Source organism: Oryzias melastigma, linkage group LG4 (assembly GCF_002922805.2).
Source record: "Oryzias melastigma strain HK-1 linkage group LG4, ASM292280v2, whole genome shotgun sequence".
Classification (NCBI taxonomy): domain Eukaryota; kingdom Metazoa; phylum Chordata; class Actinopteri; order Beloniformes; family Adrianichthyidae; genus Oryzias; species Oryzias melastigma.
In genome coordinates, this window is record NC_050515.1 from 816147 (window position 1) to 832369 (window position 16223).

Below are 16223 nucleotides of genomic sequence, written 5' to 3' on the forward strand. Positions count from 1 at the left end.
CAAGCCCCGCCCCTCTGACTGGATTTTCACATTTTGGCTGTGGGCGGAGTCAGCCTCAAACTTCCCTGTTTGGTTACCCTTTAAACTGTGCTTTTATATTTATATTATTATTTTTATTTATTTTATTCTATTTTTAAGATTTTCTGCTGACACTACTATGTGGGCTTCTTTTATGATTAAGTTAATTGCTCAAAGCCCAAACCATTATCTCCCACCTCCATGCTTCCCAGTTAGAAGGAAATAGTCATATTTGGTTATTTCTCTTAATAAAAAGGGTTTTCTTCTTTTCCTTTCTCGTTTTTTCAGTTATTAATTGGAATATTTAAGGCTCCCCAACTGTTTTTATGAGTGCTACAGCATCTGACCATAGATTGGCGTCTGACCTGTAGGTTTTTCTTTTGGCCCTTTTGTCCCGGTTTCATTTGCAGCAGTAATTTCCTGACTGTGTAAGGACAAGATGACAGACAAAATGCCCCCTATGTTTTACATCTGCTGTTTTTTCAGCTGGAAGAATTGATTAGTCGCAGTAAGATCAGTTTCAGCTGAAGTCCTCCAGGCAGGGATGACTCAGCAATAACATGATGACAAACAAACCTTAATGTCAAGCAATTCTGCATCAGTCAGAATTTCAAAATAAAGGCGTGAAGTTGATGTGTAGTCACTATTACTGCTTGTAAATATGATTTTGGATGAATGCATGCATATGATTTCACAGCAATAAAATAAATAGTGTTGTTCCTCTGTGTTTGAAGGAGCCCTGGTCCCCTCCTCGATCACCGTGCAGCTCCCCGCCTCGCTCCCCCCTCACCTACCGCAGCTACGCGCACGCCAAGCAGAGAAATGGAGTTGAAGCACAAATCCGTAAAACTGCTTGAAATATTCTCCCTTGTCTGGAGGTTTACTCTATCTGAAAATGATTTCAAAAGGAATTTGTCTTATTCCTCTTTGCTTTCTACGGTGGCCCTGAAGGGCAAATCACTCGACACAAAAACATTTTAAAGATCACAACGACAATTAAAGAAAAAAAAACACATACGAGGAAAAACAAGATTGCCTTTTAGAAATTAACGCAAAATTAAATAACACAACATTTTAATAAACAAAAGCTATTTCCAAACAATTAAAATGTGATTTTTTTTTTGTTCTTAATTGTAAACTGCAAACTACATGACAAAATGCAGCGATGATTTGTTAATTGCAAAATGCATTTTCATTTAAAATGTGGTTTCAAAAACTGATGACAATTTAAAACGCTACTGATTTAGCTTTTATTTAAAATGTTATTTTTAACCAAGAAAGACCAAGACACATTTTACCTTAAAAATAAAATTTTGTGGAAAATACCACAAAACCACATTGACCACAGAAAAGGTTTCAGAAATTTTACTTCTTTAATGTTACACTGATGTCACTGTGGGTTCTTATGGGTTAAAATTATGAGGTTCAATTGTGCTTTTCACACTCAAATCTAAATTTCAAATAAGTTTTCATATTCCAAACCTGAATTGCATTTTGAATCGTCAATTTTAAAATGTCACGATCAAATTGCAAATTGAATTGTTTCCCTTTAAATTATGGGTGATAAAACCTTCTAAAACAGTGAAACAAACATCATCATCCAACCAGTTGTTGTTCACCCTTTGGAATATTCCAAAGGGGTTTCTGCAGCGAATCGGCTTCACCGATCTGCACAATACCTAACTTTTCTGGTTTCTTATTTTATTTTTGTCATTTCATTTCCTATTTTATTTTTGCTTCATTTTTTTGTAATTGAGTTTTGTTTTTAGGGGAATTTTGATTTGATTTCTAATATGTAATGTTATTTTTTTTTTATCATTTTCTTTGCTTTTTTAATTGACGTTGTGATCTTTAATGATTTGTACTTCAGGGCCACCGTAGCATTTTTTTCGTTGGCCCGTTTTGAATGATCAGCAGGGAATCCCTGCACGTATATTCCAGGTTTTTCTTCCTCCAAAGTGGTCCTTTTCTCTCCTGTCCTTCAGCGTATGAGAGCAAAGCTTCCCCACGAGTGAAGGCTCCGCTGGAGCAGCTCTCCTTTCCCGCTCACTATGCGGGTAAAGCCAGCGTGGAGCCTCCAGCTGCAGCCCAGGTCCTCCCTGATGCCTCACAGTGACACTAGATGAGTGTGAGCTCTAGACTTATTGTGTGTTTTTGTGTTTGTCAGACCTGTCCATCAGAAAGAGACCAGCAGGTCACAGACGAATGTGACAGCGACCCCTGGAGGATCACAGAGGAACAGCTGGAGTATTACACCAATCAGTTCAAAACTCTGCAGCCTGACCTGGACGCTCTGATCCTGGGTCTGTACAACACACACACACTCACTGCTTTGTTACTGACCATATTTTAACTGACGCGTTCTCTTTACAGGAGGTGTAGCAAAGAACTTTTTTACTAAATCCAAGCTCCCCATTCCAGAGCTCTCCCACATTTGGTAGGTGTGGACTTGCTGTTCTGTTCTGGGTTATCAGTACAGAAGTTCAGAGAAAATGAGAACATTAACTTCTCTTCTGTTCTTTCAAATTAAAAAAAAAAAAAAGGTTTACAGTCTGTATCTGTGCAGATGACTCACTTACTCAAGTGTTTGTAGTTTGGATTCAGGTCCAAATTGGAATTAAAAAGGTCACACAGAAACAGCCACTAAAGCTCAACTTTATAAAGTTATTAAAAACATTTTGAATAGATAAACTCAACAAAAAAGTTTAAATCTGACAACATTTTAGCTGAAAAGTCATCGTTCTGCTCCAAACAACGAACTGCACAGGTGTTTCTGTGCTTTCTTATCTCCAGGTAGCACCATTTTTTATCAGTTTACTGCAAATTCTCACGTTCTGGACGAGACAAACCAGAGTCTTCTCATCTTCAAAAGGAGTTATAAATGTCACACATCCACTGCAAAATACTGAGAAATAAATCGCACAATTAAAAAATATTTATTTAAATAAAGTTTTTTTAATCTGCCAGTGGGGTAAAAAAAAATCTTCTTACTAGGAATTATTTTTTAAGAAAAATAAATTTTAGTGTGTAAGAAATGTTTTCTCAAACTAAGATTATTTTGATATAGAAAAACTTTATTGATTTCTTTTCTTGAACAAGGATTATTTTTCCTTTTTTTTAGATGAGATTTTTTTTAAGATTCTGTTTTTGTAGTGAAGCCTGTCGACTTCTCAATTTCTCTCCCTGTAATGATGTTTTATTCTCCAGGAAAAAGTCATTTTGATTTCATTTTAGAAAGAAATCAAATCTCTTGTTGATTTCTCTTCAGCAGATATCGAGGCAGGATGGAAAAAGAAAAAATCATATTTTGTAAAGTTTAGAGAAGAGTTTCTCTGATTAAATGATGCTCTTTTTTCTGACAGTCAATCAGCGGTAACTCTGTAACCTTAAGGGCTTTAAATTTGTTAACAAAGTGCATTTGACTTCTGATTATTTGTTCTTTATCTGCCTGTCTTTAGTATCTGGTTATTATGAAATGATTCTAAAAATATGAAAAAACCTTCATATAATATTTATTATATTTATTTTGAGTTCTTCCAGAGAGACTTTACATGTTATAAGCTTGACTAAAATACAGTTAATTAAAATGGAGTTAAAAATATGGTTAAAATATCAATAAAAAACAGTTAAGAAGAGACGGTCAATCTAAACAGATGAAATTCTGAGTCCAAATTAAAAAATGGCAGATTCAGGTGGGAGGGGCTTCCAAAATGCTGGAGCAGAGCGGTTGAAAGCTCCGCCTCCACCCAGTTTAGTTCCCATATCATCAGTAACCCGAACCATCGTGGATTATGTATTGATGTCCAGCTTCTTCTTTCCGTTCTCATCACTTTTTAACTTCCTGTTTCAGGGAGCTGAGCGACGTGAACAAAGACGGAGCCCTCACCTTCCCAGAGTTCTGCATCGCTTTTCATTTGATCGTAGCTCGTAAAAATGGATACCCGCTCCCGGAGAGCCTTCCTCTAACCCTGCAGCCGGGGTTCTTGCTGCACGAGGAGGAGATCCCAGATACTCCGGAGGTAAGAGCCAAACTGCAGTGTTTTCACCCCTTTAGTTCCTTCTTAAGTTTGTGTTTTTTGTTTTGTTTTTTGTTTTAGAGCGCAGAGCCTTTGATCGTCTTTGAGGATGCAGAGAGCAGGCCCAGTCAGATGGTGAGAAAACTCAGATTAGAAAAGCTGAATCGTGCAGTTCCACTTGAGTGCCTGCAGGGGGCAGTGAAAGATTAAAAATAAATGTCTTGTGGAGGGAACTTCCTAAAAAAAGCTTGAATTTTATTTAAACTATTGTGTAAAGTGTCCACTAAACATGTTTGTGTAGGATCTCAGTGTTAAAGAGAGTCCCCGGAAGAACGGCAGAAAACAAGGCTTGGAGGAAGACTCCGGTGCACAGGGTACGAATGAAGCTTTTTCTTTTTTACATGGAAAGTTCAGATTAAAAGGGTTATTGACAGAAAACATGGATAAAACATAAAATGTAGCTATTATACTGCACTTTCACGAACTAATTTCACAAAACGTCTGATGGTCTCTGCATCTCCGTCCACCGATGCAGGAGGGAGCAGCTCGTCTCAGGGGGAGCAGACGCTACCTTCCTCTCACAGACCAGGTGACTCTTCCTCTAACACTCTTCTCTTACCTGTCTGTTGCGTTTTAGATCGTCACATCTTAAAACCAGGTTCCTGTTTTGTGTCAAAGAGTATTCTGTGCCATAAAAAGTTTTTTTTTCTGAGAAATGATAATCATTGGTTGATCTGCCTGAAACAGAAAAGCATCTAGTTGCTGAGGGGAAGTTCTCGTTTCTCACTTCTGATAAAGCCGACGCTCCTCCTGTGTCCTTCCGCCCAGAGCCACCTCAGGACCTGGACCTGCACAACAGAACCAGAACCCGACCCAGGTGAAAACCACTCACTTCCAGCTGGATCTGAGTGCATATTAACCAGTGTTGTTTATTATGTTCTGTTGCTGCTGTGACCTCCAGGTCCCACTCCAGCACCTCTATTGAAGAGGCCATGAAGAAGGCCGAGGAGCCGCCCACCCCTCCCCCCCGACCACAGAAAACCCATTCCAGAGCCTCCTCACTGGACCTCAACAAACTGCTCCAGCAGGGAGCTCCAGGTGAGACCGCCCCTCTGTGCTGCGGTTTATTGTATAAACATTAACATTTGATTTTTTAAATGTATATTTAAGGAGTAAAAAGTGGATGGTTGCTGCCTCCCCCTGCACTTCCCCCAAGACCATCAGCCTCGCAGGTCAGTGGATCAGCCCAAAAGGGTAAAGTTCTGGTGCTGTGAGCTCCACCGAGCCGCTCATGAAGAACCTTTCTTCTGCCAGGTTTCCCATTTCACCAACGTTTCTGAGAAGCCGCAGAGCAAAGTGCCGCAGCCGAACTTCGCAGACTTCAGCCACTTCAGAGAGGAGGTGAGAAGCAGACTGCAGTCTGACAAACACCTGCAAACACATCAGCAACTTTTACTGGGCTGTATTTTCCACCCTGTAGGGTGCAACAGATGGTAGGGCTCATCGCCAATGAATGATCTGTTTTTGAATTTGTGTCATGTTAAGATGCACCGAACTGTTAGGAGCTTTAAGTGAGACAAGAGAGTCAGAGTACAATTAGACTTTAGTAACTGCATTTACAGAAACTCTAAAACTTAACTGTAACATGCTACACATTAGAAGCGTTAGCCATGTTAGCATATTCACAAAAGGCCCTACCTGTAACTCCCAACCTTGTTTGCAACACATTAAAAAAAACACACAATATTGTAAAAACAAATGTGACTCCCAACCTTGTTAATAACACGTAAGAAAAACCCCCAAAAAGTAGGACACTGCTACATGTTAGCCATGTTAGCGTATTGAAAATTACTCCCAACCTTGTTAGTAACACATAAAAATACACAGTTCGACATTGCCACATGTTAGCCACGTTAGCATGTCCACATAAACTGCCTACCTTGTTAGTTACAGTAAAAAAAAAAACATTCCGATAATGCTACATGTAACCATGTTAACGTATTAAAAATTACTCCCAACCTTGTTAATTACACGTAAAAAAGCAACAAAAAGTAGGACAGTGCTACATATTAGCCATGTTAGCGTATTGAAAATTACTTCCAACCTTATTAATTACATGTAAAAAAAACAAAAGAGGATTACACTGCTACATGTTAGCCACGTTAGCGTCTTCACATAGACTCTCATTGTTGTTTGCAATATGTAAAAAACAGACAATACTCCTAAAACAAACATTACTGTAGCTTCGCTATCTCTCAATCTTGTTAGCATCATGTACAAAGAACACAGTCCGACACCGCTACACTGTAGTCATGTTAGCATGTTCAACAATAACACTCAACCGTTTGCAGCACATAAAACATCAAACTGACATTTTGACAGAGCGCCGGGTATTTCACAAATTCACTTCAACTTCAGTTAACGCAACCAGAATGAATCCATAAATAAGTGTCTCCGGATTATAAGGTGCATTGTAAATTTAAAATAAAGTTAAGGCTTTTAAGTGTGCCTTATAAGGACACAACAACTGAACATTTTACATACTTAGAATGACATGTTTTGTCTTCACTTTTTTATTTATTTTAGCGATTGTCAATAGAGATCTGCCAAGATCTCCAATCAAAATTGTGTTTTTAACATGTTTTTGTGGTATTTTTCTCATGATGGACATATATAAAGAAAATTAGGAATAAAAATGGTATTTCTGAAATAAATCGTTGTGAATCAGGAGCAGACAAAAAAATCTGTTTGGAAAGCTTGTTGTTGTTATGTCGAAACTACAATGAGTGGACCTCAACTCCTCTGAGCTGTCAGCAAATGTAAAGGGAAGTGGGGCGGGATTGCTTTGCACCAACAACCCTGCACACAACTCAGAGGTGAATTTCTAATGAACTCCTGCCGCTCTGCAGAAACTATGTCCTAGAAAACGACACCGGTTTCTTGATTTTGGCCAGGATCGGCATAATCCTAATAAAAAGACCAACACTTTTACAATAGATCAGAAGATGATGGGAGTGGGACTTTAAGAACAAGTCAGTCTGTCTCAGTGAAATATTACTTCTGTTTCTTATATAGTGGAAGAAGTTCATTTGGTCAGACAGTTTTTATAGTCCACCGCCTACCAAAGCGAGTTTTCTCCTGCACAATTTCCCATGTACGATCTGCAGACGCTATAAATATGTTGTCAAACATACGAGTCTGTCCTTGGAGTCATAAATCCTCTTGGAGGTTATGGCAGCAGCGTATGAAACTGCAGGACATTGAGAACACTTCTCCTGCTTTAGCTTAGGTCCTTTTTTCACATTGAAATCAATTCATTTCATGTTTATTTTCCCACGTTGGTTCCGCCTTTCAGGAAGGTGTCATTCAAAAACCTCTGCAGAATATTTCCTCTTCTGTCACCGCAGAGACTAATCTTGGAAATACAAGCAAACGCCATATAAGGAAGGCATCTGTCGATTGTGCTGCAGAGCTGGGAAATGCACAACTCTATGTTACTGCAGCTGAATGATAAATGCGATTCAGGCTAATTACGCTGCAGATTCTTCCCTTTAAGTCAGCAAAATGTGCAGATGGATACAAATATTTCCCTCAAGTGATTAAATATTTAGACTTTTTATTTCTGAATCGCAGGCTTTGAAGTTGTTACCGCTACATAAAAAAGTGCAGATTTCTGGTCTTGACTTGATAAATTGCTTGATGATTTTGTGATCACAGTTCAGATCTGTTCTTTCGTTTTTAATAATATAATCTCTCCTGCAAAAGTCAGGATTTTAGTCTTTAAAAAAACTTTAAAAATCCACACAGTTTTTAGGATTATTCACCTTAAAGTCCCACTCCAATTATCTTCTGATCTTTTTTCAAAGAGTTACCAGTGGAAAGGATTATGTCGTGTCATAGGACATAGTTTCTGCAGAGCGACAGCAGTTCACTAGAAATTGATTTGTGGATGAGGCTGATGAGTAAGCCCGACCTCATTTCCCATCATCCATCTGTTTACCTGCTCTCCCTCTAGCTTACAGCCCCCTTACACTCAAATTTTCTGTAAAACAAGTTTTTAAACTGCTTTTTTCACCATTTTCCTTACTTTCTCTTCAAATCTAAGTTAAATTTTACTTTCAGCATCCTCTGTCTGTCTTTTTTCCTCTCAACAAACCAAGAAGTTTGTCAGACAAAGCTCCTGCTTTCTGCTGCAGCACTGTGTTTGCTTTATTTAATCCTCTTTAGATTCCAAGAAAAAAGGCTCAGCTCTGTTTTTCCTGACCCTGGTGCCCTCAGAGGCTGTGACGGAGCCCTCTGTATGTTTATGGGGTTTACTTGGTAAAACACACCGTAACCGAACCAGCCCGGAGCCCTCAGAGGAGCATTTTGGGTGAACTATAGATGTTTTTCAAATCAGTTTCCTCCTAATAAACTGTGGGGAAGTCGGCAGAGCAGCAAGAGCAGCTTCTCTTTTTCTAAAACATTTCCTCACTTAATCTTTAGTTTTTGCTCATCTTCAGGTGAGATTTCAACTGATTTGGCTTCCTTGAATTTTCAAACTCTTTTTCATCTCCTTTCTGCTTCATATTTCTTTAGCCCTGCAAACCTCACAGGGGGTTTTGAGGCAGAAGTGATGCTCTGGGCTTTGGTTATATCCCCCTCACTCCTCCTTTCTTCTTTTTGCTGGTGTTGAAACTGGGCCAAATGGACTTCCATACTCTGGAAGAAGCTATGAGGGCATTTCTGCTGGGACTGAAGCAACACCAGCATGTCCTACATTGTCTGAGCTGCAGAGGCGACTGCAGAAGGTTTCTGTCCCAGCTTCATTCCCGGGCAGCTCTGTTAAAGCCACCAGCAAAGATCTGGTCAAAGTGACCTGCACCAATGCACAGATGAAGCTGGTGAAGTGTGTCATCTGTCCTCCTTCTTTTGCATTGTTAGCTCCTCTGCAAAAAGAGAGCAGGTGACGACACGTCAAACGTGTTTAGAAGAGGAGAAATGCTGGATAATCCATCATGTTGAGAGCAACCAGCCCTTACATCAGGGTCCCTGCAGAGGAGGGGCTTTCTGCAGTGGGGGCACATTCATTCCGCTCCCGTCGCTTCACCTCGTCTTCACATCAACACTGAGAGATCTGTCGATTTGAATTCTGCTCACACCTCCTTTTTCCAGGAGGAGAGCGCTCTGAAACCCGAAGAGCCGGGTCTGCAGTCCGGGTTTGGACTGAGCACAGAGGACTTGACGAGTACATCCAAACAGGTCAGAACCTTTAACACGTTTCTACACGTCATCATTCAACATGGCTCCACTTGCTTCTAGTTTGTCTATTCAGGAAGATCCTGGTACTTTGTAGAACCTCAGACTGCTGAGCTCTGATTGGTTGAAACTCAGATGTGTTAAAATGTGTTAAATGTTGTCAAACACAGAAAAGCAGATTTAAAAATATCTACCAGTAGGATGAAAACCTGATAACATCTAAAAATATTTACTTTAAAAGTGGTTTGGATCTGAAAACCGAACAAAAGGCTCCACATGTAGCACACTTCTGAGCATTTTAACCCTGAAAAGATGAGCATCCTCCTCTATTTCTTCAACGGGTTTTCTGGCAGTTCTGCATCACTGGGCTCCAGCAGCGTGTCCCACCATGAGGGAGTTCTCCATTTTAAGGCTAAACTACATCATTGTGAGCCAGAGTACAGCAGTTTAAAGGTGTCACACAGGCTCTCTTTGTGCTTCTCTTCCTGGTGTGTGTTCCAGGACGTTTCTGGGACGTGTCACAGCCAGGCGCCACAAAAGCCAGTACGAAGGAAACTCCACACAGAGAACCAAAGCTCCGAGAGCCTCCCTCCACCTGCCGTGGCGTTCCCCCTCCAGGACAAACCAGTTCAGAGGTTAGTCAAACATTTTCTGATTCTGTTTCTGCAGCAGTGACTCGTACATCTGGGTGTTCGCTAACTTGGTTCAGTCTCACGTGAAGCAGGAGGTCGTTTTTACAGACAAATCTTACATTTTCTGTCTCTAAGCAATAATTCAAACACCTGACGAATTTTGTAAATGTGACTATTTTGATCAAATCTAATTGGATGATATTGTATTTGCAATGGGGCCTTTTGTTCATCTTGCTACCCTGTGAGAATTTCTCGTCTCATTTCAGTCAGAGGCAAACTTTCAGAATAAATAATGAACTTTAGGTTGACATTTTTCAGGTTTGTTAATAATTTGAATAGTTAACAAAATGAATTGAATATTAATTACGAATAACTTAAAATCCATGCATCATAGATGAAAACACCAGAGTGCACTCTGGGTAGTAGAGCTTTCAGCTGGTTCGAAATATTTAACAAAACTTTATTTAAAATGAAAACACTCGTAACACTGTTAAAAAGAGCCATGTCCATGTAGAGGAAACCAAAACGTTTTTTATTTTATTTTTTTTAAATAAAGAACATTTTGAAAAAGTATTTAGTTGAGTTTTACGTTTTCAAAGTAATGCAGATTTTTTTGTCTGTTTTAATTCATGAAGATGAAAAGTGATGCTTTCAAGTTAAATCAAAGATAAGAAAATAAGATACAAAGACAATAAAAAACAAATCAATAAAGTATTTAAAAAGTCAATCATGAACGTAGACGTAACTTTAGCTTAAAAACCAACACATTCTCTTCCTCAAGTCGTCACATATTGACCTTTGGTTAAGGACCCTTAACGTCACTTTCTGGTGTTTTTGGTGTACCTAACTTGTTGTTTTCTGACGTGCTGGGTGTTTGTAAAATCAAGGGTCCGCAACCCTCAGATGCGGTACCGGATACGGTACCAGATGTGGTACCAAATGCACACGGGTCCTCTGTACCGATACCCTAACCTTAACCTGGTACTAGTTCGCGTCCGGTAGGTACCATGTCCGGTTCACGCCCGGTATCACGTCTGGTACCATGTCCAGTATTGTGTCTGGTACTAGTTCAGGTCCATTACTGCATCAGGTTAGGGTACCGGTACTGCTGCACTACGCATCGTGGTACTGGACCGGTTACGGTTCGCGGCCTGAAAGTTGGGGACCCGTGATTTGGTGGGAACATCTAGCGCGTCAATAAAACGATGAGTTGGGGAAACCCAAAACATCAAAAAAGTGGCGCGTAGAGTTCCCTAACCAAACGTTAATACGTGACGACTTAGGACTGAGAATGTGTTGTAAAAACACATTTAAGTAATTAAAAAAAATATTTCACAAAGCCCAACATCTGCTGACCACAAAAACGAGTACGTTCTTTTTGTTATGTATCGCGCTGTCCTTTAGTCATAAAATGTCAGTTGATAGTTTACAAGGAACACAAAGAATCATTTCATAACCACACAGTTCATTCTGGAAACATTCCTGAGAATGTGTGAATCATCCTCATTTTAAAAGCTAGTTTGCATTTTTTTTTTTAGCACATTCTAGATAAAAAGCAGCAAACTGGATCCTTTTTTGCTTAAAATGTTACAAAATCTAAAAGCTAAATGATTGTTTTTCATGTGTCAGGCCCTTTGGATCCTGGTGGGAGTGTGTTTGGATGCAGTCTGGAGAATGAGGCGTTCAGATGCTGACTGGGGAATTGTCTAGCAAACTTTTGGGTCAGCTTGAAAAACCCATGAAACTTGAACAGAAAGTGGAATTTGCCGACGTTAAGGCACGCACTAATTCACCATAATGACTCTAGCATGTGTGCCTCCGTCTCCTCGCGGAGCAGACGGCTCGCTGAGACCGGCGGTGCCGTAAACGTGGACCATCAATAACCCCGGCGGCGGCGGCTCCGGGGTGATGGCTCGTTGGGCGGTGGGGGCCCTCTGTTGGCCGATCCAAACGGGTTTAGAGGCTGATTCTTCTGATGCTTCGTCAGGGCGCAGACCAAGCAGAAGAGGGAGATCCAGATGGCGATCCGCAAGAACAGGGAGACCAACGCCGTCCTGACTCGCCTGAACAGCGAGCTGCAGCAGCAGCTGAAGGTACGCTTTGGAACATTTTCCTGGACGTCTGTGTTTGTTCCTTCATTCTTTGATGGCATTCTTTGCCCTCTCTGCAAAACCGGGATGGGAATAACAGACCCGCCAGTCTTGGAGGTTGCACGTTTAACCCTTAAGGCCTGACCCAACTTTTAGAGCATCTCAGTTCCCACGCTGAGGGGGGGTCAAGCACAGTGAACTACAGTATTCAACAAAAGATGAATGTAGGAGAATTCTGCTCATTTGCAAATGTCAGAAAACCTTTCACTGCTTCAACCAAGTGAAAAGCTTAACCCCCCCCCCTCGCCGTCACTCAAAGCTGAACTAATGACAAAGACTGGCTGTTTACGTTGCAGATCTGCCTGTGGCACACTCACTCACATTACAACACATGCTGCATGCCTGTCATTCTGCCTGTAAGTGATCCTTCACGCTCACATGGAACGCCTTTAATGCTGTCATACAATGCAGGCCGCAGCACAAAAAAAATCATTTCTCCAGTTTGATCAACTCTGATTTCTCTGGGGAGGATTTTTTTTAGCTATTTTTTCTTTTTCTGTTGGGTAAGAAAAAGGTAATCTGGGATTATTTAGGTTCACTCCATCCCCTCAAAGCATCTGTGGAATTCTGCAAAGACCTGCACAAATGTATTTATAAACGAGCAGGCGGTGGACTCACATCTGTTGTCTTCAGCTACGACTGGCAGAGTCCAGAACCTTCAATGGATCTGCAAAATCCACCGGATTACTCCTTTATGGAGCATCTCAATTAGTGCTGGGTGATAGGGGAAAAAGTTGAATATCACAATATAAATGATTTTATACATATATTTTAAATTATTTTATATATATATATTTTAAATCACAGTGATATATATCATTCTAGAGATTATTTTATATTTCAATAGTGATATATATATATGTCACAATATGAATTATTTTATATCTAAAAACAATATATGTCACAATATAAACTATTTTAGATCACAATAATAATATATATCATGATATACATTATTTTATATAACAATATATATGTCCCAGTATAAATTATTTTATATCTTAACAGTGATATATATCACAATATAAACGATTTAACATCACAATAATATATGTATCCTGATACAAATTAGTTTATATCTCATATATATATAGCAATATATATATCACAGTATACATTATTTTATATCTAGATAACCATATATATCACGATATACATTATTTTATATCAAAATAACCATATATATATCACAATATAAATTATTTTGTATCACAATAACAATATATATCACGATATAAATTATTTTATATCAAAATAACCATATATATATCACAATATCAATTATTTTATATCACAATAACGATATTTATCACAGTATCAATAATTTTATATCACAATGACGATAATTATCACAATTTAAATCATTTATCACAATAGCAATATGTATCATGATGTAAATTATTTTATATCACAATAACAATATATATCTTGATTTAGATAATTTTATATCACAATAATGATTTATAATCACAATATACATTATAATTAATTATTCTATGTTGTTTTGAAATTCACATAAAGATGAGTTTATGCTAAAGAAGGCTTGACCAATAGAAAACTTTTTTCCATCAGCTTTTCAAATTCATTGAAAATAATGAAGATTTTATCCTCAGTCAGCTGGAATGCAGCTTATCCAGCGGCTGGATTGTAAAGGGGCCCATATCATGATGAGACTAACTAAAAGCTCCGGCTTCACCCCGTGGCCTCTCCACCTCTTTTAGGACAAATTACACGTTTTAGTGGACACACTGAGCATTTGCAGCTATTTGTAGCCTCTGGCAGCACTCTGTTCCTGAACGTCGTCACTCTGGCAAACAAACAACATAATGACAGCCCGCAGTGCATCTCAGACTGCAGCAGTCATGCTTTCCTCTGGTCTCCTGCAGGTGGTTCACCAGGAGAGGGTGACCTTGGAGACCCAGCTGGAGCTCCTGCGGCCGATGGCCTCCACGTGACCGAGCCCCGGGTCTGGTTGGGGTCAAGCTGCAGACTGTTGCATCTGTTTTAAAGACTAAAGTTTGAAGGCTTGAGTTGGAAGTACTTCACGCGTGTTAAAGGGCTGAGAGCGACCCGACAGGCGGGGATGTAGCTAAGCGTCTGCTCCATGTGTCTCTGCTACTGCTAACTCCCTCCAGGATTAAGACACATATTTATTCATCAGTGTGTTTTCTAAAAGATTTTCTATCAGTTTCTCCATCAATTATGTAATTTTCACTCACAACACTGTAAGCCTGATGCAGGTTCATGCTCCGTGAAAGTCCCACTCCGATCATTTTTGAGTTTTGTCAAAGACTTCCCAATGCTATTTTATTTATGACGATTATGTTTTTAGCCAAAATCAAAAAACTGTGTCGTTTTCTAGGACATAGTTTGTGCAAAGAGGCAGGAGTTCATTAAAACTAATTTGTGGGCAGGTCTGATGAGTAAGCCTGCACTCATTTCCCATCATCCTCTCCAGTAGCTAACAGCCTTTCACACGCTAAGCTAACATTACTAGTGGACCAATACCAGAGTTATCCAGCCGTACAGTTTTGATCCAGATTCCAGCTCAGACGAGGAAAACAAAGACGTTCATGGATCTATTTGTCTGCAGGTGGATGCATCAGAATGGAGCGAGCAGGGAGCTTGTAGCCTGTCGATTGTAGCATCTACGTCAGAGCTGCAAGCTTTTTCAAACAGTATTTTGTTCGTCTGGTCCTGATTCACAGCGGCTATTTTGATCTTAATTTTCTTTATATATGTCCTTCACCATAACAAGAACATGTTAAAATCTCATTTTCATTGGAGTGGGTCTTTAACACATCCTGCATTTCATTTACATCAAGGTCTAAAGAGTAAGTGAAGGTGCTACTGATTCCTGTTTGCACTTAAAACCAAGAAACCAAGATTCTGAGTGTGTGAGGAAAAAAAGCAGTGACGCCTGCACTGAAAAGCTGTTTTCACTTAAACGTTTACACCAAATTTTATTATTTTCCTTTTATAAGCAAAAAAAAAAAAAGTATCTGATTTGATTCCAGTTTGTTCATGGTTATGATTCAAACTCTTTCTACCAGCAAGATTGTGGTGAGTAACAGAAAAGCACAGAACAGCATCAAACATGCAGGTTTGACCTTTGGTGCCGCCGAGGCTAACCTTTAGACCGCTGTCCTTTGATGGAAGGAGGCGGCTGGAATACATGAAGGCATGACTGATACTGCATGAATGTTTAAGTGTCGTGAACACCAGGGTGTGAGTTACCCTGAAGTGCTACACGACCGATTATCGCAATGTGAGTAAACCAATAAAATGATCTATTTTGAACTCTGGAGTTTTTCTCTCTTCTTTGGAAACTTTTTTTTTTTGCTTTTTGTGTTTTAGTAACCAGATTTTATAGAAATCTGTGAAGTAATTTTTTGCTTTTTGTGTTTTAGTAACCAGATTTTATAGAAATCTGTGAAGTAATTGTTACTATTTAGCTTTTGTTGTGAAGTAGAAGTCTTTGTCTGAGTTTAGAAAATAGGTTAAGTTGCTGTCTTCTAAATCAATATTGCCCACATTGGGACATCTATGTTTAAGAAAGAGGGAAAATATCAAATTTTCACTAGATATTATTCAAAATTTAAGTTCAAAGCGGCTGATGAGGTAACTCTGACCCAGCATTCTAGCAACATTTACTGACAAATCTTTTCTTGTCTCACGTCAGATTTGTGTGTAAATGTGGTTTTGAGAGTGGATAACAAGCGATTCGTGCTTGATTTTTAAATAAAGATTTGTACGTAATTTAGTTTCAAGCTGTTGTAATTTTAAGTTGTGCATATGTACATTTTTCTTTATTTAATATTTTTTGGACTTATGCACAAAATATATTGCATAACTTACAAATCTAGAACGCACGCACAAATCAAGAATTACATACTCCCAAATTGGGGTGAGTCTATTTTCTCTCCATACTCCTTTCTCGCTCCTCCCTCTGCGTGGATCATTTGTCCGTTCACACTAAACGTGATCAAAGTCGCTGCTCGACGCTTGTCCAAAAGTGTCTTTAGAAACCTGATATGGCAAGCCTTTTTTAACTAGTTGCACTTTACTAGTTAGACTTAAAACAGCCTGATACCAACCATACTGATTAAATGATAAAAAGACTTGCTGTAACCTGACCCTCCCGCCGCTACTTTCAAAAGCTTTTCTTC

General features: G+C 39.3%; 1 protein-coding gene across 3 annotated transcripts in view; it reads left to right on the forward strand.

Annotated features, from left to right (window-relative positions):
• reps2 (RALBP1 associated Eps domain containing 2) overlaps nucleotides 1–15354 on the forward strand; it is a 29221-nt gene extending 13867 nt beyond the window's left edge. Inside the window, exons 5-20 of one of the 3 annotated variants that reach the window (XM_024279324.1) lie at nucleotides 753–861; nucleotides 2004–2110; nucleotides 2186–2321; nucleotides 2392–2455; nucleotides 3869–4037; nucleotides 4116–4169; nucleotides 4336–4408; nucleotides 4570–4623; nucleotides 4782–4911; nucleotides 4996–5132; nucleotides 5205–5266; nucleotides 5349–5435; nucleotides 9189–9275; nucleotides 9774–9907; nucleotides 11892–11997; nucleotides 13941–15354. In XM_024279324.1, the coding sequence (XP_024135092.1) occupies nucleotides 753–861; nucleotides 2004–2110; nucleotides 2186–2321; nucleotides 2392–2455; nucleotides 3869–4037; nucleotides 4116–4169; nucleotides 4336–4408; nucleotides 4570–4623; nucleotides 4782–4911; nucleotides 4996–5132; nucleotides 5205–5266; nucleotides 5349–5435; nucleotides 9189–9275; nucleotides 9774–9907; nucleotides 11892–11997; nucleotides 13941–14009 (1578 nt within the window). In that variant the 3' untranslated portion in view covers nucleotides 14010–15354. The remainder of the gene's footprint in view (nucleotides 1–752; nucleotides 862–2003; nucleotides 2111–2185; nucleotides 2322–2391; nucleotides 2456–3868; nucleotides 4038–4115; nucleotides 4170–4335; nucleotides 4409–4569; nucleotides 4624–4781; nucleotides 4912–4995; nucleotides 5133–5204; nucleotides 5267–5348; nucleotides 5436–9188; nucleotides 9276–9773; nucleotides 9908–11891; nucleotides 11998–13940) is intronic. The other 2 variants (XM_036211404.1, XM_036211405.1) reach the window with 2 other exon arrangements.
• The last annotated feature ends 869 nt before the right edge of the window (nucleotides 15355–16223 follow it).